Source organism: Natator depressus, chromosome 13 (assembly GCF_965152275.1).
Source record: "Natator depressus isolate rNatDep1 chromosome 13, rNatDep2.hap1, whole genome shotgun sequence".
Lineage (NCBI taxonomy): Eukaryota > Metazoa > Chordata > Testudines > Cheloniidae > Natator > Natator depressus.
Genome location: NC_134246.1, coordinates 11,640,231 through 11,666,625, shown reverse-complemented (window position 1 = coordinate 11,666,625; position 26,395 = coordinate 11,640,231). Strand labels below are relative to the sequence as shown.

Here is a 26,395-nt window from a genome sequence, read left to right as displayed (position 1 = left end):
TTATTATTTTATTAATCTTCTTAAAGAATTGTATACAGGTTTGACAGCTTTCACAGTGGGGAATGAAAAAGTATCTTACAAAGTCAGTATTGGTTTGACCCTCAGTTAATATTTATTCAAGTGCAGTAACACACTATCCACAATTAGTTTCTCAATCAGCTCCCCTGGAATTTAGGGGAGATTTCCCATTCCATAATTCCCAGGATCTCTTCTGGCTCTTTTTGTTTGATTGTTTTAATAAAAATTAGTTGTAGCACATTACATCTCCTCACCAATATCTCCACTATTTAATGCTTTCTTTCCTTCAGACACCATAGATCTAGTTTTAGTGATTTACTGCAATGAGTTGCTTAAAATGCTCCATAACCTTTTCCTTAGGGTATGTCCACACTGCAACTGGGAGCACGCTTCTCAATGCAGGTAGAGAGATACGTGCTAGCTCTGTTCGAGCCACTGAGCTATAAATAGCAGTGTGGTCACATGGAACGGGCAGTGGCTCAAGCTAGCCATCCAAGTACATGCCAAGAAGGTTGGGCAGGTTTGCACCCAGGTGGCTAGGCTAGCCCAAGCTGCCACCCGTTCTACCATGCCCACATTGCTATTAGCTCAAACATAGCTCCCATCTACCTGCAGTGTGAAGCAAGCTCCCAATTGCAGTGTAGACATGCCCTTTGAGACTAATTGCAGCACCTAGCACAATTGCACCTAGCACAACTGATATAGATTGGGGCTTCTGAGACCTTCTGTAAATAAAAACAACAAACTATCAAGACCACACACTGAGTTCTCAGATTTTGCATCTTAATTCTAGGTGCTCTTTCACACCAACTAGGAGCAGTTCATACTCTAGTTTTGAACTTGATGTTGAATTAAAAATGCAAACAGGTGTCATTAACAATACTTCAAGTCAGACATTTTTCTCTGTCTGTCCATGCCATAGTAGTGATAAATCAACATGTTGCATTAGGTCTATTTCAATGTGAAACTGATAGTGGTACATATAGATATGATTAAATAGACATATGCAAAGCACACTTTTTCCATTATTGGATCACCATTCTAGATTCAAAACTGCAAAATGATAAAAAACAAAAATCCTCAGATGAGGCAAACTTGAGCTTCATCCCCCAAGCCAGAAGGTTGGCTTACAATCATAAAACTATTTTAGTCAAGTTACCAGGACAAATGACACTTCTGCTGATAGCCTTGGCAAAGAAGCCAAGGACTCACTGGCCATGGAGAATGAACTGCCCTTTCACCCCTGGAGATGGTACCCTCCAAGTCAGTCCAGGCACATTGGCAGGACACCATGGGAGGTTTGGACTGTTGCTTGTACTGTGCTTGCACTGAAAACAGAAGAGTTCAGCTGGCAGACAGGCATCTTTCACTTTTTCCAATCGAAGGGGGAAGAATTAGTTGGCAAGACACAGACAGACTATTTTCTGGTTGGATTATAAGGGGGTTTATTTATTTATTTATTTTAATTGTGGCAGAGAAAAGCAAAATAGAACAGATTTTCAACTCTACTAATGGGTTTAAACTGCAGATCCAGCTACTTTGGCTCCCCTTGTTATTAATGGAACTTTAAGGTGGGATGTACTGGGCTTTGAGAAGCTTCTTTCAAATCCAGTGTGGGCACACAGAAGTGTATTAGCCAATCTACTCCCAATTTAAATCCTCTGCTCAACAAAGGTACTTGGTGTTGTTTGAGGTCATGGAACAAACTTAGAAAGCAATAGCCCTCTGTTTAAAACCAATATCCCAGAGAGACAAATGTATGAACTGAAGTGCAAAACACAAGCATAACCCTACAAATCCAGACCTGCAAAATTTCACCACTTTAAAGAGCGATTCCATATAATTTTCAATTAGCTTTAAGACAATTTTTATAGCCCAGTCTCTGAACTGCCATCCCCCCCACAAATCAGGATTGTCTAAGCAATACAGAACAGGTCCCTCAAAAGCAACAACTTTAAAAACACTCTCAATTTTTTTTTTCAAATGATAAACTCAAATTGCCATCCAAAGTGCCAGTTAGTACCACACTGGGGTCCAAAAGCCGGGCCTTCAAGCCCAACCAGAATGTCTACACTGCAATTTTATAGCCCCGCAGCCTGGGCGCCCCCTCTCCCCACAGTTCGAATCAGCTGACACAGCCCCACCACAGTGTTTTATTACAATGTAAACACACTCTAGGAGTCTGTGGCCCTCAAGCCACTAAACACATATGTACTCAAGCATGTATGTCCTCAACTTTAAGTATGAGTTGTCCTATTGACAATGGAGCTTCTGACATGCACATCCCTTTGCAGGATTGGGACATGAGGCCCCAATCCTTCAACAATGCCTTACATAGACACAAGAATCTGCTGTGCAGAGCTCACTGCATAACCAGGGCCTAAATAAGGGAGGGTACAAAAAATTTGGAGGGAGATTTTAAACGTCACATTGAAGAACTCTGTAAAAATCTGCCATGAGTAGAGGAGATGTTTTTTTAAAAGCAGACTCAAAATTAATCCATGATTAAAGTTTCCTTCCAAACAAATCAGTGGCAGTTCTGGAAAGTAATGCAATCACATGTTTTAAAAAGTCACAGTGAGAGATGCTAAAGAGAGAATGTATGAGACCTGCAACCCCATCGAGACAGACCTCAGTAGGATAGTGAGAAGTTTGTAGAAAACTGGGTGAAGGGAGGAGTATTACAGTAACAGGTTGAACATGAACTCCCTAATATTCTTCACTAGCACTTGAGACTATGAGTCTAGATCACAGAAAGTGATCATACCTTTTTCCGTATCTCTGTAACTCTCACAATGGCATAAGAAACGCAAAACAAATAACCACCTTGTAAAAAATTGTTGTCCTGTGTGTTTCAATTAATCATTTAAAAATCTCACTCATTCAAATGATCACAACAAAAAGTCCTTGTCTTAGGCCAACTGCTAGGAACATCCTTTGCAAGCAACAGAACTAATGTCAACTTTATAAACCTGAAATGAAGAAAAGCTCTGTATAAGATTGAAAGCTTGTTACTGGACTAACTTCTTTTGGTGGGAGAGAAAAATATTACCTCGCCTACTTCATCTCTCAACTTTATAAACAACACAGACCTGAATGTAGGCTCCTTCTCTGGCAATTAACTGCATTTCAGTTTTTAAAGTATTATTTCTGCAACACCCAAATGCGTGCTAGGCTTTTTGCTTAGCAAGAAATACCTTATATCTTCTGTGTATGATGAAAGATTGACATTTTGGGGTTACAATTAGACATGCAAAAAATTATGAAAACAATTTAGAAACATCCCTCAAAATATCATAGCTTATGACAGCTCTGAATTAACTTGTCCCCTTTTCCCCTGTTATTCAGGTGTCCATCCCATGTATCCAGATCTGACAAGCCTCCTTCATTTAGGGTTAATTCTCTCCCTCCTGTACCCACAGCTTTCTGTAGTGCGTTTTAGTGAGATTTTAAAATAAAATAACCTATCATTTTATAAAGAGTTTTAAAGCCCCCAGTCCCTTTCCCTTCTTACAATAAAGGATTTTACTGAGTCAATGAGCATTTAAAAAAAAATCAAATCACAACAGTTAGGTGGCATAAGGCGCCCTAAAAATTTAGCATAAAAACACAAAAATTACTGTATCAGAGACCCCTCCGCCAGCAGCAACATGAAAATTCAAGACTGCGTGTGTGTCCGTGTGTTAGATAAGAAAACCCAAGCCCTCTCTGATCTTTCACCTATCAGTAAAATGAGCCTCACAAGCCTCTTCCTTTCACCCTAATCTGGATGAAAGCGTGGGGAGGGAGATGGGGTGGGGCGGTGCAGAAAGGAGCATGTGGGTGAATGAGTAAAACAAGTAAAAACAGTTACTCACAATCATCTAAGTCATCCTGCAAATCCACAAAATACAAAGGGATCCCTACAAACAAAAACAAAAGAGAGAGACACGGGGGGTTGGTTTCACAAGGCTCTCTGGAGGGACGAGAGACAGGGGAGGAAAGAGGCACGCACGAAGTTACACGGCAGTTTGGCGTTAGTCACCCGCACACCCCAACACACCCGCACACCCCACACGGAGCAGGAAGGAGAGGAGCGAGAGCTGCTTACCAGCCATCTTGGAATGGACATGGGGAAGGGGGGGGGGGGCAGAGGGCGGAGCTGCCTGCGCTGCTTGACCCCGGCTGAACCCCAACCCGCCCCCCCACTAGATTTTAATAAACAAATGCTGCCCTGGAGGCAGGTAGCCCCCCAAACGCCCAAGCAGTCCCAGGAGACAGGAAAATTACAGCCTTTAAAAAAGTGTGCCCCTGGAGGGAGGGAGGTAGTCAGTCAGGTGACTCGTATAGGCTGCCCAAGATGGCGTCTGGTGTGTGGCGCCTGAGAAGCGGGGGTTACCTGTAAGCAGTGACCGGGGGAGAAGTAGCAGGGAGCCCTCTGTCTCCTCGGGAGACCCTCCTGCCTGTGTTCAGGGTGGGGGCTATGGTGACGCTGGGCTGCGCCTCTGGTTCTCTTTAAGGCAGCAGCCTCCCTGGCCATGGCTCTGAGGGAGCTGAAAGTTTGCTTGCTGGGGGTAAGTCACCTGCTGGGTGTATCTGGGGGGATAGGGAAGGGGGGGCTGCTGTATAGCCCCTCCCCCGGTGCGGTCTTGGTGAATGGGGGAGGGGATGGAGGAGGGGGGAGTTTCCCTCATAGAGGGATTCATTTGAAAGGGGAGGGGGGATTTCTGCCCTGTATGATCACGAAAGCCCTTAAAACTGCTTTAAAGCGAGGGTGGTTTGTGGCGGTGTTTTTCCTGTGGTGAGAGGATATTTTTGTCTCTTTCCAGTGCTCGTGTTGATTTCTGCATCATCTGTTTGTGTGCTCCACAACAGCTAGTAAAGCCTTTCTCTCTAGGAAGAATTTTTGTTGTCTGTGTTTGAGACACAAAGTAACACACTTTTATTTTCAAGGCTCCCCTATTTAAAAAAATGGTCCTGTGTTGAAACTGCTCGGCTCCCATCCCCCTTATGCTGTCCAAGGCTTTGATCATTTGAATAATATTTAGCCCTTGTATTTATGTAGTTTGATATCAGACACTTAATGCCATTTTCAGGCTTCAAAAGCACTCTCCAAATACTAGATAATGGATGAAGGAGACTTCAAAACAAACGTGGGTGAGACTTTTAATCTTGTTTAGAAATATATACGGCAAAATCTTCATCTCAAAAGACAGACGTTTTTAAAAATTCTTAGCTCCAAAATGCGAGTGCTCCCAATCAAAGGTCCTCCAAACCAAATCCAACTGAAGTCAATTGGAGCTTTTTCCTGGACTCTCTCTATTGGGAGTTTTGTCTGCTTAAAAAAAAAAAAACAACGAAATTTGACAGGTTGGACTATGTATTTCCTGGTTCTAGATTGTCTTGTTCCCTCTCCCTGGAAAATTGGTGTATATTCCCTAATTTTGTATATCCGGTATTTGGGGGAAGGTAGTTGGCACGATTGCTTCCTAAATATGAAAAGGAGTACTTGTGGAACCTTAGAGACTAACCAATTTATTTGAGCATAAGCTTTTGTGAGCTTATGCTCAAATAAATTGGTTAGTCTCTAAGGTGCCACAAGTACTCCTTTTCTTTTTGCGAATACAGACTAACACGGCTGTTACTCTGAAACCTTCCTAAATATGTTATCCTTTGTTTACGTCAAACTCTACCTGTGAAATCTTTGTGGAGTGGGAAAAGGGGGAGTAAGAGAGTAACTAAGAAAATTTCCCCTTCTAAATGCCTCAGCCAGGAAATTACTTTCATCTCCCTTTCTCTTCTTTATAACTTTCTGTTAAACACTAAAATATGTAAGTGACAAGAATAGTGTATTTTTTAATTCCTCTCTCCTCTCCCAAAAAAGGAGAACCCTCGAGACGATTAGCACAAACTTAAATTTTGTACAGATTAGTACTGTAGTAATATTGCTGATTATGCACTATATGTATCTTATGACTTTAAAAATAAACTCAATATTTGTGGATAATCTAAACTCTATCCCCAGACGTACAGATACTCTTTTCTTAACCTGTGTATTATATAATTTTTTAACGTTAGCTTGAATAAAAAAAATATAATCTGCGCTGCAAACACTACAGAAAGCAAGCTTAAATGAAAGCAAGCTTGTTTTATTCAAACATTTCTTAATATTAGGTTTGGTAAACTATCTTTTTCAAATCTTTAAATTTGGGGTATAGATTACCTGATTCTCTCATCTGAAGATTGTGAAGTGGTTCAGCTATGTTGTGTTTAAAGGCATGTGAGCAATCAGACATCTTAACTTAGTGCTGCAAGTAGATGCAACTTGAAGCATGCCTTTTGTTTCTTTCTTTTATTAAGCTTGAGTTGTCGTAGTTACTATTCAAAACACACACAAGCTAGTGTTAAATTTCTAATGTGTTTGGCACTATTTTAAACTGTGGTTTGTCACCTTAGAATTCCTCCTCTCTTGCTCCACGCAGCTATGAGATTAAAAAATGTATTAGGTTTCAGAGTAACAGCCGTGTTAGTCTGTATTCGTAAAAAGAAAAAGAAAAGGAGTACTTGTGGCACCTTAGAGACTAACCAGTTTATTTGAGCATGAGCTTTCGTGAGCTACAGCTCACTTCATCGGATGCATAGCATATCGTGGAAACTGCAGAAGACATTATATACACACAGAGACCATGAAACAAAACTTCCTCCCACCCCACTCTCCTGCTGGTAACAGCTTATCTAAAGTGATCATCAAGGAAGGCCATTTCCAGCACAAATCCAGGTTTTCTCACCCTTCCCCCCCCCCCCCCCACACACACACACAGAGACACACATACAAACTCGCTCTCCTGCTGGTAATAGCCCATCCCTCTTTGAAACCTCTCTTTATAATGCGCATGATAATCAAGGTGGGTCATTTCCAGCACTAATCCAGGTTTTCTCACCCCCCTCCCCCCCACACACACACACCCCCCTCCAAAAACCACACACACAAACTCACTCTCCTGCTGGCAATAGCTCATCTTACAATGTGCACAGCAATAATCCAAGTTTAACCAGAACGTCTTGGGGGGGGGTTTGTAGGCTCGTTCACCTGCACATCCACCAATGTGATATATGCCATCATGTGCCAGCAATGCCCCTCTGCCATGTACATTGGTCAAACTGGACAGTCTCTACGTAAAAGAATAAATGGACACAAATCAGATGTTAAGAATTATAACATTCATAAACCAGTCGGAGAACACTTCAATCTCTCTGGTCACGCAATCACAGACATGAGGGTCGCTATCTTAAAGCAAAAAAACTTCAAATCCAGACTCCAGCGAGAAACTGCTGAATTGGAATTCATTTGCAAATTGTATACTATTAATTTGGGCTTGAATAGAGACTGGGAGTGGCTAAGTCATTATGCAAGGTAGCTTATCTCCCCTTGTTTTTTTCCTACAAACCCCCCCCCCCCCAAGACGTTCTGGTTAAACTTGGATTATTGCTGTGCACATTGTAAGATGAGCTATTGCCAGCAGGAGAGTGAGTTTGTGTGTGTGGTTTTTGGAGGGGGAGGTGTGGGGGGGGGGGTGGTGAGAGAACCTGGATTAGTGCTGGAAATGACCCACCTTGATTATCATGCGCATTATAAAGAGAGGTTTCAAAGAGGGATGGGCTATTACCAGCAGGAGAGTGAGTTTGTATGTGTGTCTGTGGGGGCGGGGGGCGGGAAGGGTGAGAAAACCTGGATTTGTGCTGGAAATGGCCTTCCTTGATGATCACTTTAGATAAGCTGTTAGCAGCAGGACAGTGGGGTGGGAGGAAGTTTTGTTTCATGGTCTCTGTGTGTATATAATGTCTTCTGCAGTTTCCACGATATGCTATGCATCCGATGAAGTGAGCTGTAGCTCACGAAAGCTCATGCTCAAATAAACTGGTTAGTCTCTAAGGTGCCACAAGTACTCCTTTTCTTTTTCTTTTTTAAAAATGTATTAGTTTCAGGTATGTCTCAGAAGATGTTTAAGATCTTTCATTAATAGGGCGGGACTCAATGACTCAGAGGCTGAAATGTGTTTGTAATGCTTGTAATAGTGTGACACCCTTGATCTACTTGAATGTGTTAATTACCTTATTCAAGTGCAGATGTACACTTTAACAGTTGAGGTATAAAGCAGCAGCTTTCTCGATCTCCTGTACAAATATCCCTAATTCAAAACAAGCACTTATGCAGACTTTTTGGTGGGGGAGGCGTGGTGGGAGGGGAGCATACAGAACAATCTATTTCAAGAGATGAACATAATAGCTTTTTGTTTAAGTCTTACACAAAGTTATCAAATATCTTTTATATCTGTTTTGGGATAATGTATCTTTAACAGAGCTATCTCCTGTTTTCAACGTAAATGTTGTTTTTTTCGCTCTTCAGTTTTTCAATTTTGCTGCACTGAAATATTTTGATTACTAAGACCCTGATCCTAAGAGTTGTTCCACTTGGCTGGACCCGCACCGACTTCAGTGATGCTCTCTATAGGAACTGGGATCAGTCTTTCCATAAGGAGCTTATTGCGGGATTGTGGTTTAAGGGCTTGTCTACACTGGCACTTTACAGTGCTGCAGCTTTCTCTCTCGGGGGTGTGAAAAAACACACCCCTGAGCGCAGCAAGTTTCAGCGCTGTAAAGCACCAGTGTAGACCGTGCACCAGCGCTGGGAGCTGCGCCCCGCCCCCCATGGAAGTCGCTCTGCCGTGACTACACAAGCCAATGTAGTTGCTAGTGTAGACTAGCCTTAAATGTGCCTAAGTGTTTATGGTAGCTAAATTCTCATTGGTGTAACTGCTATGTTATTTTTCAGGATACTGGTGTAGGCAAATCAAGTATTGTGTGGCGATTTGTAGAAGACAGCTTTGACCCTAACATCAACCCAACAATAGGGTAAGACACTAAATAAAATGTATTTGAATTGTAAATAAGATAGAGGAATATATAACTTAATCCCAAAGAGTCACATATGAAACACACTCTGCATGAAGTAGCAGAAGTTGGGTAAAGCGGTTAAATCTATCCAAATTTCATTTCAATGCAAGAAAAACGCATGCTCTGAATGCTGAAGTGGGAGTCAGGAACTCCTGAATTCAATGTTTGCACTGACACTGACTTGCTGTGAGGCCTTAGGCCAGTCATTGGGGCTTGACCAGCAAAATTGCATGTAGTAAAAGCTGCATGCAAATCAGCAGTTACGTACATAACCCTCCATTTGTATACACAGATACATGATTTTGAATACCCAGTCACAACTAATGCACATGGAAATAAGTTAGTTTTAAAAATCTACACTTTAACTGCCTTACAGTGTCATTGTAATGTCTAAGATTTCTAAATACCCTTAAAGACTAAAATGCTAAGTGTTAATATTCTGGCTTCATGCAGATTCAATGTTTATGCTGTAGGGCAGGTTTAAAATCTTGTCCTGTTTTTGTATTAATAATCTTAACTAAAATATCCTGTTAGGCTTTCTGGATTATGAACAAACAAGTGTGTTCTACTGCTGATGCAAACCTCAATATCTGTTTCTCATTCATCAACGGAAGAACATAAATCTTTGTCCACTTTATGTTGAGGCACCATTCTTGAACTTCAGAAATAACTGAGTACAGTAACTATCTGGTTGCTCGAGTTTTTAAACAGTAATGTAAAAACAAAGTCTCAGATTTTTCTAGGATGTTTCAAATTAACAATGATAAATGTTTTTGTCAACTGCATCTTTTTCTCCTTCCCAGCTCTGTTTCTTTAATTAGATTAATATAAAATGCATATTCCCTTAACTAACAAAATGGGGTAAATACAATAACACTTCCTAATAAAGATCAAGTGTTTCCTCCATTCCTTTGAAATATCTAGTTTTCCTTTTCTATGTTTTAATTATGGTACACAAAATTGGATTAAATACAATCATGCTGTTTAGAAATCCTGTTCTTTTATTAACAAAAGCTATATGTGAGAACAGACACCTAGATCATTTTATGTCAAAACTTAAGGGCTACAAGTTTTTATCTGTTAATTAATCTACAGCAGAGGTTCTTCATGTAGAGTTTGTGAGTGCTCTGCCCTTTTTATATTACTAAATGGAGTGGGAGCAGGGAAGTCCCAGCTAGATGTGGGGGCAGGAGGTTATGGAAAAGCTGTGTTGGGATAAAAAAGGTTGAGAATCATTATCTGCAGATATATTCATTACAGGCGCGATATTTAAAGGTGTTCAGGTGCCTAAAGATGCAGATAGGCACTTCAATGGGATCTGCAAAAGCAACTGGGAGCTGAGGTGCCTATCTGAATCTCTTGGCACCTGAACACTTTTACAAATCTGTCCCTGCTTCTTCTTCTTTGGACTGATGGTTGGATAGCTATCTTGTGCAATCATTGCAACAACAAAGACCCTGATCCTGCCACTGGATCCATGCACAAGTGTGGCCAAACGTCTACATGCAGTCACTAAGTAAACTGGCAGGATGATATGAACTCAAGTGCTACAGCTCTGCCTATCTTGTATCGCATTCAGCCATGCTAGTACCACCAAGATAATCCAGTGTTTGTATAAGATCCGTTCATGGATGAAGAACAAATGGGGCAAAGATGAACCTGAGCAAGAGAGGTTGTGCTGGAGGGCAGAGTTTACAGTGTAGATGCTGTCTTCTTTGGCTGAGGGTACACACTTACAATGGGTCAATTCAGTCCATAGTTTAGGAGTGCTCCTGGTGGCCTTTCTGTCCCTAAGCGCTTACATAGCAGTAGCTGCGAGTTACGCTTTGCTTTCTACCATCTCCATTTGACTAGGAGACTCTCTTCCATCCTGCTATATTATAACCAAAGCACTAAAGGGCATTCAGGGCATTGCCATGTCCCATCTAGACTACAGCAATGTAATATACCTGGGCATGAAGTCATCTGTTCTACTTGGAGTTCCCTAAGAGCTCCCTAAGAGCTGAACACTGCTTAAAGTTCCAGGATGCTGAGGAAACAGTCTGCTTCTGTTGATCAGCAGATCTCTCTAGTTTGTGCACCATCTCTGCTTTTCCACTGCCTGACTATTATAGATTCTTGAATGAGAGAGCAAGCTGGTTGAAGCTTAACCCAGCTTAGCTGGATGTGATGCAAGTTGGTTGAGGCAAGCAGCTAGGAGTTGCTGCCTACCCCAATATTGAGGATAATTAAGGTAGTTCCAATTCAGGGGTATTTTTGGATTGCTGTTGGAGTCCCAGATAGCACTCTGAGCCATAAAAAGCTGCCTTTTTTTAGTAACACTTGCCACAATGAAAATCTTCATTTCTCTCAAATGCAAAGCTTGGTGACCTCCATTTTGGACTATACAACATGTTCTATGTGGAACTGTCCACAAAGACAACTCAGAATAGAGCAGCACAGCTGCTGAATAGGGGTTTCTGTAGAAAGTGCATTACACCAGTGTTCCATTGACTGGACTATCTTCATATACTCTTCAGGGTGCTGATTGATTGTTAAAGCCTAATTTGTTTTGGCTCCTAGCTACCCAGAAGACTTTCTCTCTCCATGTGTCTCATTCCAGCCACCACTGTCAGATGAGACACTCATGCTAACAATCCCTATATCTGAAGCTCTGGGGATGGGAATGGGATGTCTTCAGTGGAGGTCCTGCAACTCCAGAATTCACTTCCACTTTGGCTAGAGTTTAAAATTCAGAGCTTAGTACAAAACTGATTTATTTAATGGCGTCTTGCCTAAGGGATGCTGAAGTCATATAACCTTAACTTTTATGCAGTGAGACTTTGGAACTTTTGGTAAACTGCTTTCCAACAATATATGTCTAGTGACATTGGTAATGTGAGCATTTTTTAAATGAACAATCATAAATTTGACTGTGAACATCATCACCAATATAACTACAGTTATAAACAGGCTCTTCCCTGGGTGCCTTGATATCAGCAGTATATCCTGCTGCAATAACAGTAGCAACCCTAATGCCCAAAGCTAAGAAGAGTGACTTTTTCTTAAAGACAAATTTAATTTTGTTAAGAGAGAATGGGAAACACTTTAGATTCATTAAAGATGAAATAATTTAGTACTCAAAAGTGAGGAGTATCCGAAGTAAATTTAGAGTGGTAAATGAAAATGGACTACTTGCTCTCTGATTCGCACACACTAGAACAGAGCTGCAGACCTGTCGTGGCTGGATTGCAAATGCTCCATCTGATGACTTAAATCAAAATACAACTGTATTCGTTGGAATCTTTAAAAATTGTTGGTAACATTACAACTGATCGTAGATTCTGTAAAATCCGTTATAAAACTTAAACTTTGGACTAGAATTGATGTGATAGTATGCCATGAATATTTACAATCCAGAAGGCCTTTCTAAATCACAAGCAATTTATATTAAATGTTGGGGCTAAACTATTTGAGTGTCTCTAAAGAAAATTGGGATGGATACACTACCTGTCTCTTCTGAAGAAATTGCATAAAGATTTGCCCTAGTCAGATAAGGCTGGGAGAGTGGGTTGTGGGGGATGCTGGGACTGGGAGCACTATGGGGAGGTGGTGTGGGGAAAAAACAGTTGGGTGAGAAACTGGCAGGAGTGGGAAGAATGAGTCTGGCCGGACAAGGAGACTGGGACTAGGAATCCATCATGGGAAGGAAAAGAGGGTAATAGATCTGACAAGGAGCTATGATTCAGGGGGAGAATTAGGAGTGGAGGTAGATTAGGATGTGTAGCCAGTCGGAGAGAAGGAAGAGACAGATTGGACAAGGAGCCAGGGGGGTATAACTTGAACTGCCTGGGCAAGGAGACTTGGGAGAGGGAGTTAGGGTAAGGGGACAGAACTGGTACTGGCTGTGAGGAAGGGGAGAGATTAGGAGTGGTAGGGGCTAAGACTCAGACAGCAAGCTCAGGTGGGAAGAGCCTATGGACAAAGAGACAGGACTGAGACAGGTTGGAAGGTATGGGATGGAAGGGGTCAAGCTTAGGCAAAACAGGCAGAAGTATTTGTACCCACGACAGCAAAACGAGCAGAAGAGTCTGTGTTTGTTAGATCACACTCCCCTCCAAAGCCTGGAAAGGAATCCCAAATTCCTGAGTCTGACCATTCCTCTGCTGTCCATGTCTTTCACAAATATTTGTGAAACCCATGGTGAAGTATCTCTCCTCTCTCCTCTTCCCCCCCCCCCCAACATGTGGTCCACATACAGTAGGACAACCTACTACTGCTTTCAGTTAGTCTTTTAGCTCAAGTAGTAGAGGTTTGTCCATTAGCTCAAACAGTTCCAACCTGGCCAATGAACCATGTGGGTGTCAGTATGATGTCACATGATAGAATTTGTGTTTTTCAGTTTGTTTTTTATGTGTAATTTCCTAGATTTAAAAACTTAAAAGTTAGAAAATAAAAAATTAAGATTAACTGTGCAACCTAAATTTGGCCCCTTTGTGAATTGAAAAACAGTCATTTATACACTGTAGTTTAAATGATGAATTAAAATGTGTATCCATACACTTTAAATACACACTAACAATCATCTGTTAATGGACATCATGTTCATGGTCTGCACACTTTACCTCATTCTTGTTGTGCAGCAGTGTTATAATGTAAGAAAGTGGCAGTGCTTACAATGCCTACAATAGACACTTTCTTTTAACATGCTACTTTCCCTTATCCTTTGCTCAAGTACATAATTAGTTACGTTTAAATCCACTGAAGTTTGGCTCTCTTACCCTTGTGCTTTGGTATTAACTTGTATTAAGGTCATTGTAACCTTTTGTTCAGCTTGTTTAAAGGAAACTTAAAATCTTGCAGTCTTTGTGCTAGACTCTAGCTAAACCATCTGAGGTGATGGGAGGTTTTAACCCCCTGGGAGAACTTAAGAGCTTTCTGCTTTCCTTTTAAAAACAAATACATTAAACTTAACTATTACATGCTCCCTTACTGTTGAATTGTGTTGATATACTCTGTAGCTGCCATTAATGTGTAACTGAAATTATGAAGGGCTTATTGTCATAATTTCTATGACCTGACAATACTTAGAGCCCAGGAAGACTCTAAAGCCTGAGTCACTGAACTTTAGTGTCCAATACTGCATCCTGTGCTAAAGACATTCACCCTTTGGCTTCATTTCTGTAATAGGCTTTGGGCTGGTGGACTCCTAATTTCGGTGGGGCTCTATGCAGGTCCTGACTCCTGTGTAGAGTTCACTGCAGGATCAGGGCCTTGGTTTTCATCTCAAACTTGAAAAATTCACACCCTATCTGGCACTTATCAAACTTTTTTTTTTTTAAGCTAGTAAGTTCACACAGGCCTTTATGCCATAGCATACTTTACCAGTCAGTTGCTGTATGACCTGTTGAAGTACACAAGACATCTTTATGGGGCCCTAGCTCCTATGCTAATTACCTGGTAAATATGCAGTATTTTGAAAGACAAAAACTAATGTAAAGAAACAGTTTGAGCTCTCAAAGCATTAACAAAATACACATGCCACCAAAAAATAAAAAGTTAAAGCACCTTGTACTCTTATTCTGCAGACCTAAATTCAGTGTAACGTTTCTTTTGCAAGAGTGGATGATATCAGTAACACTTAGAGCTGGGAACTGTTTCCCTGATGAAGCAACCATGGTAGGTGTTGGGGTTGTCATCCAATTCTTGCAGGAAACATGAAGAATCCTGGCACTGGGTTCTGGCAGATTTTTTTTTTTTTTTTAAGGTAATCTCTTTTACATATCTTGAAGCCCCATCATTACCATCCTCCTGCACAGAAAAGTTATATATATTTAGGGAGAAGGAAGGATTATGGCCCTTCTTTTGAAAGTGCTGGGGATCTGCAGGTTTCAGGAAATACTGATGGGGAGAGGGCTTGGGGGCAGCACTCTCCACTGCCTTATTCACCTCCCAAACACCCAATTAAATTTTGGTGGGAAGTCAGCATTAACTTATCTGCTTTCAGTCTCTGCTCTGTGGGACTCCCCAGAATGTGGTTGGCAGCCAAATTTCATGTCAACATAAGTCCAGAAAGGGCTAGTGCACAGGTTCCATGTGGTATCCCTTCAGTAGTTCCTCTAATATTCATGTGCATTTTCGTGAATTTGTTGTGGTGTTCCTTTGTGTGGGGGAGGTGTGAAGAATGCCACTCTCACTCCCCAGCTGCTTCTGTGGCAGTGCAAAACCTACATCCCCTCACCTTCAACAGAAAAGTTAAGAGGAAGAAGAGTGCAAATTTACAAGGCTTCTTATCCCCTCTCTGATCCTTTGTACTGTATTCTGTTAAGGTGGAGTTCACCAGTGTTTAAGTGGTGTAAGTGTGACTTAATTGGTGCATGCATCCTTGTCTGGGTTCTTTGCACAGTAATTAATTTCAAACATTATGTATCATGATCTTAATCAGTTTTATATATAGTAAAAAGCACTTCACTTTTGAAAAAATGACCTGTTTTATGAAAAATTGTGGTATTAAAGTCAATTGAAGATATTGACCTTTTTATATATAAAAATTTGGAGATATGAACTAATTATGCTAGAAATAGTTTTTTCTTTGTATTTGCATTTTGGTAACATTACATTAAATCTTTCAGAGCGTCTTTTATGACAAAGACTGTGCAGTATCAAAATGAGTTGCATAAATTCCTAATCTGGGATACAGCTGGACAGGAACGAGTAAGTAGAGATGTTGTTTTCCTCCTTAGTTTGTAAAGATTTTTTATGTGATCAAATTCTGTAAATGTATGTTTTCACAGATGATTCTTTCAAAGTACACTGGAGACAAACCCATGATAATTTATTTAATCAAAATTTCATCTTTCACCTTCGTTATTTGGCTCCCCTAGGGAAATAAATTATTAGAAAATGTGAAGATTACCTATTTATATAACATCTTTATAGTAATGGAAAGGTCTACTGAGACTTCACTGGAATATTAAGCACAATTTCAGACAGTATTATTAGAAGGATATTGACAAATTAGAAAAGGTACAACTGAGGAGATTATAGATAAAAGGAGAGCTATAACTTTCGAGAGATTAGAAAAAACAGGTTATATTTACCAAATGGGCAGTGTCTGTCACAAAAACAGACTTGCAAGGTAGTGGTTTTTGGCAATAGTTTTACTTCACAGAAGCATTTCTATTTGGCTTTGAACATTTCTCTGCAACACTGATCATCCCAGTTTAATTGCACAAGCTAAGGCCCTGATTCTGCAAATGTATGCACTTGTGTAGCTTTACTGATATGAGCAGTCCCATTGCCTTCAATATTGTAACTAATCCTGGGAGTAAAATTATGCAGACATTTAAGTGTCTGCAGGATTGGGGCCTAGATGTTTATACGCCGCATTTGAAACAACAGTATTGGTGGAAAATATGGGATAAGCGGGAAGGTTATCTCATGGACTGGTAACTGGCTAAAAGATAGGAAACAAAGGGTAGGAATAAATGGTCAGTTTTCAGAATGGAGAGAGGTAAATAGTGGTGTCCTCCGGACTGTACTGGGCCCAGTCCTATTTAATATATTCATAAATGGTCTGGAAAAAGGGGTAAATAGTGAGGTAGCAAAATTTGCAGGTGATACAAAACTACTCAAGATAGTTAAGTCCCAGCAGACTGCAAAGAGCTACAAAAGGATCTCTCAAAACTGGGTGACTGGGCAAGAAAATGGCAGATGAAATTCAACATTGATAAATGCAAAGTAATGCATATGGAAAAATGTAATCCCAACTATACGTATAAAATGATGGGGGTCTAAATTAGCTGTTACCGTTCAAGAAAAAGATCAAGAAAAAGATCTTGAAGTCATTGTGAATAGTTCTCCGAAAGCATCCACTCAATATGCAGTGGCAGTCAAAAAAGTGAACATAATGTTGGGAATCATTAAGGAAGGGATAGATAGTAAGACAGAAAATATCATATTTCCTTTATATAAATCCATGGTACGTCCACATCTTGAATACTGCATGCAGATGTGGTTGCCCCATCTCAAAAAAGATATATTGGAAAAGGTTCAGAAAAGGGCAACAAAAATGATTAGGGGTATGAAACAGCTGCCATATGTGGAGAGATTAATAAGTCTGGGACTTTTCAGCTTAGAAAAGGGATGACGAAGGAGGGATATGATAGAGATCTGTAAAATCATGGAGAGAGTAAATAAGGAAGCGTTATTTACTTCTTCCCGTAACACAAGAACTTGGGGCCACCAAATGAAATTAATAGGCAGCAGGTTTAAAACAAACTAAAGGAAGTATTTCTTCACACAACACACAGTCAACCTGTGGAACTCCTTGCCAGACGATATTGTGAAGGCCAGGACTATAACAGGGTTCAAAAAAGAACTAGATAAATTCATGGAGGATAGGTCCATCAATGGCCATTAGCCAGGATGGCCAGGGATGGTGTCCCTAGCCTCTGTTTACCAGAACCTAGGAATGGGCGACAGGGGATGGATCTCTTGATGATTACCTGTTCTGTTCATTCCCTCTGGGGCAGTTGGCATTGGCCACTGTCTGAAGACCGGATACGGGGCTAAATGGACCTTTGGTCTGACCCAATATGGCTGTTCTTATTAACTTGATTTTTTTTTTTTTTTTTAAATTCATTTCTAATCTGATTGTGTTAGAAGTGCATGTCAGGAAGTTTTTCATTTGAAATACAAATTTTAACCTGGCATTCTTTCCAGAAGAACTTGATGGCTGCTTTTGCAACATACTCACCTTTTGAGGGGATGCAACAAACTTATTCAAGACTTACAAGCACACAAACTGAAATTAAAAAGGGAGTTGGAGGAAGTGTCTTTGTGCTGCATACTAATTACCTTTCTTATGAACTACAGGCAGCAACAACAAAAGCTGCAATTATGTATGAAGTTTTATAAACCTGCCTGAAGCTGTTCGGCAAGGGATTTCCATTACGTATTAGAGTTTCATTCTGTTCATTTGAATCCTGTTTGAAAGCAGTGGGAGAATGTAGTATGCTGAATCCAAAGTAGGGCAATCTATGAGGAAGTATATCTGTAAATGGCTGACAATTGGTGCTGTCAGCTTGTATGAAGTAAATGTTTCCTCTTTTCTATTCTTATCCCTGGAGTGATGCCCTTTTCTTTTTTCCGTGCAAGTTGTCCAACACTTTGTCTAATTGGAAGAGATGAAGATATCCTCCCTGCACCTCTGACTCAGAGCTGAAGATTCTGTAGACTTCTCCCTCCACACCTTGAGAGTGAGGGGTTATTTTTTGGGAGAACATACATCTTGAGACTACAGTGATGTAGGAACAAGATTCTGATGCTTCATAAGAAGGTGCCAATGTCACCTTAGTTCCGTCAGCAGACCACCACTAAAGAGTGCTTCTGACAGCTACTGCTGAATCTACAAGCTCAAGTGCATCCATCATTCTCCCTTCCCCCACCTCCTGCCCCACACAGACAGTATGTTTCGAGTTCCTTTACAAACAATACTTCCACCCTTCCAAGTGATCAGTTAGGGCAATGTGTTTTTTATTTATATTTAATATATTTATTTCTTTATTTTTAAATGAAAGTTTTGTTTTAAACATGGAAGTATTAATGCTTCATAGCAATTCAGTCAAATACAAACTCCAATGTCATAGCACAGGTCAGTTACTAATAACCCAATTTATCCGTAACAGCTTCTGGTGTAAGAGCAAAACTCTCTTGTGCATTAGTGAACATACATGATGCTCCCAAACTCTGTTGGCCCGGGAAAGAAAAACTGACCAAGCTCAGGGCTCTGTTTTTTCCACTTGCCCATCAATCAAATTGGGCAGCCACTAGAAACCACGGTAAACTCTCTTACCATAACTTCATGTGTCTTGTAGGGCTCTTGAATCCAACACTTGACTTTATATCAAGTACTGAATGTGGTATTGGATTTTATATCAAGTTTTCAGTGATTTAATAATACCACTCTGATAATAATAAATGACACTGTTAATCACTTGTGCATCTTCTCCTTTTGCAAGATACATATTCTAATGGGAAAATTACATACTACCTGAACTTAATTTGGACAATGCTTACAGGCTCAAAAGACTAAGTCTTGTAAGGATTAAAGAGATAGTGATAATGTAATGCATCACAGAACCAGGATTTATTCATACACAACCATAGTTGCAACATTTTTTTTTTCTGTTTTGTTTTCCAATACTGGTACTGGGTTTTTTTTGTTTTTTTTTTTCCTTTACAAAAATGTTTGTACGGCTGCCAGATAAGATCTAATTTGTATTCACTTTCAGACAGCTGGCTATGGACTGTCAAAAAAATACTGTGTGGAGAAAATCTTACTGCAGAATCTTTGTACAGCAAAAGAACTTGGTGTGCCTTAAAATGACGGGTTAAGAACATTGGCTAGGAATGGACCAACTACAGAAAGGACTGATCAAAGCTGCTAGTCAGTTCGATCAGTGAATCTCCTGCCCTGAAACTTCCATGACAGTTTTCTGTTTCTGCGCCTTCTTCAGCAGAAATTATAACAGTCGCTACACACTTTGCAGTTTGGATAAATTATTGGCTTTCTCAGGTTTACTAAGAACTGGCATCAAACCACATATGACCTCAGCCATCAGGGTTTGAGCACAGTGTTAAAACACAGATGCGGTGGTCCATATGAACCATTGAGTTCCCAACCAGTATCATCTGCTGTTCCCGATATTTTAGTTTTAGCATTTGCTGTATTTTAACAATGCACTTCCAAGGCTTATCAGTGAGCAGTTCTTTTTCAGCAGGTTGCTAAACACCTTGATTAACAACAGCTTGATTTTTAAGCTAGAACGCAATATTTCACCTGATGTAAATTTATTTCCCACAGATCTCCCTCTCCTTTGTTCCTGAATTGTTGTATTTGACAAGGAGGGGAAAAAATCAAGGACTTTAGAAAATGCAGATTTTCTGTGACTAACACTGTCTCTGTTGTAAAGCAGTTTCATTCAGGTTGGGTGTATTTCCATTGATAGCCAGTTCAAACTTTTTAATCAGATTTAAACAGTAAGTTAGAGGATCACTGACTACATGTAAAGTATGCCTTAATTGGCATTGTAAGTCACTAAAATATCTCAAGTGTCTGCTTCCATTATTACAAATAATGGCCTCGTATTTAAAAATGAAAACACATCAGTTGCTGTCAAGATATTTTTTCCCTCTTCTTTCTTTCCCTCAACCTACTATTTACTTCAATTAGTCATTCTAGAACTGTATTTCCAATAAGTTCTGATGTCTTGGAACCCAAACGCAGAAAACATTAATTTAGTGTGGTGTTGACTAGCTGGCATCTCCCCTCCCCCAGTCCATATTTATTTACTCCATTTCTCTTGGTGACATAGTTTCCATTCCTATATTCATGCTGATGGAAGCTTTCATTTTTGGATTGCATCACACTTAAATTTAACACTTCATCTGGGGCACTTCTGCTCAAGTGTCAGAAGTAACTATTTCTCTTTCATTGACTAAAGTTAGTATGAAATTGCCTTCAACCACTATCTGAGTTTTGTCTATTGTCCATGCTGCCAAATTCTTGTGTTATACTGACGCTCACTGGTAATTCTGTGTTAAAGCTCAAATCAGAGTTGGGCTGCAGTGCGAGAAAGCTGAATTCTTTGAACAGACAGCTGAAAGAAAATGTAGTTTCTGGAAACATCTGTTTTGTTAAAGGGAAAATGTTTTTTTAACTGCTGACTATTCCTAGGTGAGAAAAGAAATCAAAATGTTAGCAGGCAGGAAATGAGTAATACAAGATCAGCAAGGGAAAGCAGGATTTTTTTCCCCAATATAAATAGACCTCAAAAAGCCAGGTAGTCAAGTAGTCCGCGTAGTGGTTTATCAAATATGTTTCCCTTTTACATTCTAAGTACTTATGGGGGGAGGAGAGGATATTACACCCTTCTTGGATGAGTTGGGTGCATCACACATTTCCTCCCTCCTACCTGTCAAACATTTATTTTCATTCTGTGCACTTTGTGTAAAGGCTTATTCTCAAAAGAAGAATTTTGTGACCCAAATCTAAATGGGCTGGAATTTTGTTTTATAACAAAGGAATTTTTAGGATGTAGAGAACTGCTCTCAGCTGAACTATATTAACCAAAAGAAAACTAGTATTTTATTATAACCAAATAAGTCTTTGTGAAAAGCTACATTGTCTTCATTATTTTTATAGATTTCTTATTGAATAGTAAATAGTGTATATAAAGCCATACATCAATACACTGCATCTATCAGTTAATTATTCTCTTCTTCCACTGACACTTCAGTGTGCTAGATGAGTTGTTTGCTTTTTCTTACCTTAGCAGAATTTCTGAACACTGCATCTAAAACAGTAGTTATTTTATAGTGCCAAGCATGTGTTAAAGTAACCATTGTAGTTTCTTATGCAGTCAAAGAGCAAGTAGCATTCGTGCAAGGATAGTAGCCTGATCTGTGTACTGCAGGCTCATTCAGATTTGTAGCAATTGTCAGTGTTGCTAAGTCCTGAGATTTCCTGCAAGTCTTATGATATTTGGTGTGTTTCCTAAAGCCTTTGCTTCAGGGGTCAGGTGATTGTGAGACTCTCTCAGCTTTTATTCTTCCTTAACTTTTTTTTTTTCCCTAACTCTTTTGGTTGAAGGGGAAAAGCTTGAAAACATTAATCCTAAATACCAGAAGATAAATAAAAAGAGTGCAACATTTGTTGTTTTTTATCTCACTTTTAAGCCATTTTCAGGATGTTTTGGTTGGTAATAATGTACACTGGTTCTTTTTATTTTTCCTTTTGTGGACATGAGTATCTCAAAAAGGAAGAAATGTATTCAATTCACCCCACCCTTTCTCTCCCTCAGTGTTCAAAATTAGGCATATATCCTGTGTGTATTGTCTATATCTGTATAGCTATCTTTTTTTTTTAATGGGGGTGACCCATTCCATATCTCACATAACTGTCAGGGTTCCTTCTGTAATTTCGCCTTTGCAACCTGGCTTTTCTGAGGACTATGAACTAGGGACTGAGATAACATGAAGTCCAAGAATTTTGCTTTATGCCTTTGACGTTCTGTATTGCTCCAGTCTCTTATACCCTTTCTTTTAATCCTCTCTCTCTCTCTCTCTCACAAAAGATTAGTCATTGCTATAAGATTCAGCAGTATACTCTATCTTCAATAGAAGCAGCCCTCTTCTTACTTGTACTAGATTCCTGCTATTCCTGAAGCTGAGGCTTGGAACAGAAACCTCTCTCCCACATCCACATCTAAATGAACTTGTACAGACTGCCTGAATAGTAACCAGAAAATGGAGTTCTTTAACAGTGAGTGGTCTTGGAGGAACAGAGTGGTTTACAGGTTTAAATTATAGCTCTACTCTGCCTTCTTTTGGGAGTTAAACCACTTCTTTACCAGCTTTATCTGGATAAACTCAAATTTTGTTTGTTGTCATATGGCTTTATTTATAGTCCATTGTACTATAGTAATCTTGTACTACTAGCACCCAAAAGTATTCACTGGCTAGCCTTTGGCTAAGATTGCTTCATGTGAAGCTTTTATATCCTGCTGGCAGTCTCTTTGTAAATTTAAGGATACATTTTCCACTAACCTAAACTCTTTTCCTATATTAGAGCAGTGAAAATTGGATTAACTGGTAAATGAGCCACATGATCTCTGGCACAGTATTAAATCCATTCTGTATGATGTTTCTCCCTACAGTTCCGTGCTTTAGCACCAATGTACTACCGAGGCTCGGCAGCAGCTATTATAGTTTATGACATCACAAAAGAGGTAAGAGGAGATTATAGAACTATATTGCAAACCAACACTCATGTATGTTTTGTTTGACCAGTTTTGAATCTTAATTCTATCTCCCTTCTCCATACCAGGAAACCTTCTCAACATTAAAGAACTGGGTGAAAGAACTTCGACAACATGGACCTCCAAACATTGTTGTAGCTATTGCAGGAAATAAGTGTGACCTTAATGATGTAAGGTAAATTGATGTCAGTCCAGTGCAGGTGTAAGTTCAGATACAAAGTGATGGTACTAAATATTTGTTAGGAAGATTAAGGGATTTACCAAGCCATGAAAGATATATAGTAATTAAAAAATGCAAGTCTTTTTAAAAACTAGTACAAGATGTCTAGCCCATTTTAGAAAGGCTTGCGATGTCTGCAACACTTCATCTTATTAGCAAATGTTGATCCTTCTGGGAAAGTTTAAGTGGGTTTTTGCTGACTTGCTGATTCAGGCACCTTGTTACCCCCACCAATATAAAAGAGGGTGGGAGCTGTTCTGGGGAAAGTGGATCTAGAACATGGGATGAAGTCCTGAGGAAGGAATTCTAGAGGCAGCCAAGTCTTAGAAAAGGTTTGAACACAACTTCTTTATTACTAATGTCTTGGTTAATGAAGCCAAGCCCCAAAAAGGGAATGAGTTTGGATTCTACGTAGCATGTGGACTCTTTTCAGAGCAGGTTGGGAAAGGCACCTGCTCACAGATCTCTCCTTTGTTTTATATTTTACTACCACAACTGGGGTCTCAGCTAAAACAGGTGGATATGTTTTTAAAGAGCCATTGCAAAGTTGGTTGACATTGATCCCAAGGGAGACAGGACTGCAAAATTCAGTCACCTGTACTTTTAAAAATACTGAAATTTCAGTTACCTAAAGAACACCAATAAATCTTTAAGAAACATGTTTATAATCTCCAAGGATGAAATGATATGAAGTAAATGACTAAAAGCTAAATATTTGTAAGACAGATACTGCATGCTTCGTAGTGGGCCTTGGTGTTGGTGAAGCCAAACATAGTTCTGTCCCTCCTAATGGTTTGGGGCCTGATAACACCATAAGGTGTGCACACGCAACTCCCCATTGAAACTGATGAGTGACAGGACTCCTGAACTTTAATGAGTGTAATACTTAAAATGCTGATGGTTTTGTATGACTTCTGGCAGTCTGACTTAGGACTTTGCTGCCATATGCAGTGTACATGCTACTCTAGAATCTTCAATTTTATTGACTAGAATTATAACTTTAAGATACAAACTATTTAAATCTACATGTGATACTCCTGGGGGAATTCTGCGCCAATAAATTAAAAATTCTGCACACAGTATTTTAAGATTCTGCATGTTTTATTTGTCAAAATAACACACTGTAATCACACCAGTTTCCATTATTTTTAGTCATTTATTTCAAAATACCTGTCAGCAAGTATGTCTGTAACAACACGGACAACAAAATAATTCAAGAAATGTTTTTGACAAGTAGATTCCTTACTAGGCATCTTAATACAGAGCTCTAAGTAATCATTCATTTAAACTACAATATAGAACTGTATTTCTTGCACCCCTCAGAAGCAGTGCAAAGGCTTGGGAGAGTCAGGGGTAATGGAGGAGCTGAGAGAGAGGGAAGTAAATTGCTGGGAAGGAGCCTGGGTGTGCACTTGGAGGGTTGTTGGGTACGGATGGGAAAAGTATGGAACAGGTATTTTTGGGGGCTGGAGAGGGATTGTTAAGGAGCTACCCCCCCCCCCATGCAGACATTGTCTGACCCCTAGCCTCTCCCATTCAGTCAGGCACATCTGCCCCATCCTCATGTGGCCCTGCCCTCCCACCCAGCCACTCTCCTGTCCCTATGTAGCTCTGGCCCCCTCCCCCATCACAATGTGGCCCTGCACCTCCCTCCCCCCTGTGGTCCTGTGCCTCCACTCCCATTCAGCCCCTGCCCAAGTCTGTCCTCCCCCACTAACCCTTATGAGCCCCTGTCTGATTTTCGCGTCCCCACCCCCCAGCCTCCCACACTGTCTGTCTCCCCATAGCTCCTGACCTGGCCTAACAGGTGCTGCGAAGAAGGCAGGCTCTTTTTCTTCCCTTGGTGGCCAGGAGCTGCTGCTGTTCCTGCAACATAGCGCCCTCTGGTGGGCAAAAGTTGGAACTGCAGCAACATTTCAGCAGAAGCTTTTTTCCTGTGCAAAAAATTGAAAAATATGCATGGCTCATTAATTATGCATGCATGCAGTAGCGCAGAATTCCCCCAGGAGTAATGTGAAAATAGCATTGTAACATAAGGAATTTTAGCACTTACTGCCAGTCACACTGTAACTAAAGTTGCAGAAAAGTTTCCATTATATTTGCATTTGATTTAATTCCATTTTTGGCTGAAATTTTGTTTGGTATCTGCCCTAAGGGGAAGTATTCTCTTAAAGCCTCAGGTATTGTTGTTTTTTTGTTGTTGTTTGGGTGGGTGGGTCTGTTTTTCTGGGGCAGGAGCATGACTATTGTGCACTATATTTTATAAAACACAGAAAAATTGGAAACAGTTGAATATGAAACTTGGAACATAGAGTCCTTTGTGAGAAGCACATCCTTGACCAATTTTGGAGAAAAAAATTGTTAGATATCAATAAGGTTATTGACGTGTTTGAAAATTTGTACTGGGTATTGACAGTAGACAATTTCACTAAGTCTAAGAGTTTGCATTGCTTTCAGGAGATTGAGAGCGTGCATGTTTCCCTGAAGAGGGCACTTCCCAATGTATGTTAAGAACTGCTGAGTAGAGCCTGACTAGACAAGACAGAGTGCACACTGAACAAAAAGACAACTAAATGCAAAAATAATACAGTAATGTGGCATTAATAGTTCTTCTTCAAGTGCTTGCTCATGTTGATTCCATTCTAAGTGTGCGCGCGCCCATGTGCGCAGCCATCAGAGATTTTTGCCTTAGCGGTATCCCTAGGGTTGGCAGTGGCACCCCCTTGAGTGCCGCGCTCATGCATCAGTATAACAGTCACTGCCGGCCCTACATCCCTCTCAGTTCCTTCTTACCGCCCATGGTGATTAGTCGGAGCGCCTTTCTTTCATAGCAAGGGCTAGCGGTTTCGTCTCCACTGACTTCAAGCCTTAGAGCCTTGTAAATAGTTTAGCCTTAGGGCCTTATAGTAGTTTGCGTTAAGTAGTTAAGTGTAGTTAGTAATTAAAGTTATAGTCCCAGAGGGGACTTTGCCGCAGGCAACCATGCCCTGGTCTCCTGGGTTTAAGCCCTGCATGGACTGTAACAGGCCTATGCCTGTAAGTGACCCCAGTAGTAGCTGCCTCAAGTACTTGATGGAATCACACGTGAAGGACAAATGCCGTATTTGTTAAAACTTTCGGCCCAGGACTCAGAGCGGGATATTCGTTTGCAAGCTGTCCTCCTGGACTCTGCCCTTCGTCCGGCTTCCAAGCCATCCCGCCAAGACTCGCCGAGTACCTTGGCCTCAGTGCACCCCCAGCACCCGCTCCTCCCGGCACCGCTCCCCTTTGTCGGTGCCCAAAAAGAAAGCAAGGAAGTATGGCTCCCTGGCACCAGGCAAGAAGAGTCATGGGTCATTGGGCAAGAGACCCAGTTCGGGCTGCCCGGACACTCCGGAGCCATGTATAGATGCCTCCCCAGTTGGGGCTCTTGGCCCGTTAA

General features: G+C 40.5%; 2 protein-coding genes across 3 annotated transcripts in view; one reads left to right on the top strand and one right to left on the bottom strand.

The window, feature by feature from the left end:
* Positions 1–4,585, bottom strand: part of LOC141997418 (serine/threonine-protein phosphatase 4 regulatory subunit 1-like) — a 39,337-nt gene extending 34,752 nt beyond the window's left edge. The window contains exons 1-2 of one of the 2 annotated variants that reach the window (XM_074969782.1): positions 4,397–4,585; positions 3,876–3,920 (exon numbers count right to left, since the gene is read on the bottom strand). Coding sequence is in view for 1 of the 2 variants with exons in the window: in XM_074969781.1 (XP_074825882.1) it covers positions 3,876–3,920; positions 4,109–4,115 (52 nt within the window). In the remaining variant the exon portion in view is untranslated. Of the gene's footprint in view, positions 1–3,875; positions 3,921–4,108; positions 4,129–4,396 lie in introns of those variants that run through there. The other variant, XM_074969781.1, reaches the window with a different exon arrangement.
* The window catches only part of RAB22A (RAB22A, member RAS oncogene family), a 33,643-nt gene continuing 11,586 nt past the window's right edge, over positions 4,339–26,395 (top strand). The window contains exons 1-5 of the mRNA XM_074969788.1: positions 4,339–4,571; positions 8,831–8,910; positions 15,564–15,645; positions 22,653–22,724; positions 22,823–22,929. Coding sequence (XP_074825889.1) covers positions 4,536–4,571; positions 8,831–8,910; positions 15,564–15,645; positions 22,653–22,724; positions 22,823–22,929 — 377 coding nt within the window. The 5' untranslated portion in view covers positions 4,339–4,535. The remainder of the gene's footprint in view (positions 4,572–8,830; positions 8,911–15,563; positions 15,646–22,652; positions 22,725–22,822; positions 22,930–26,395) is intronic.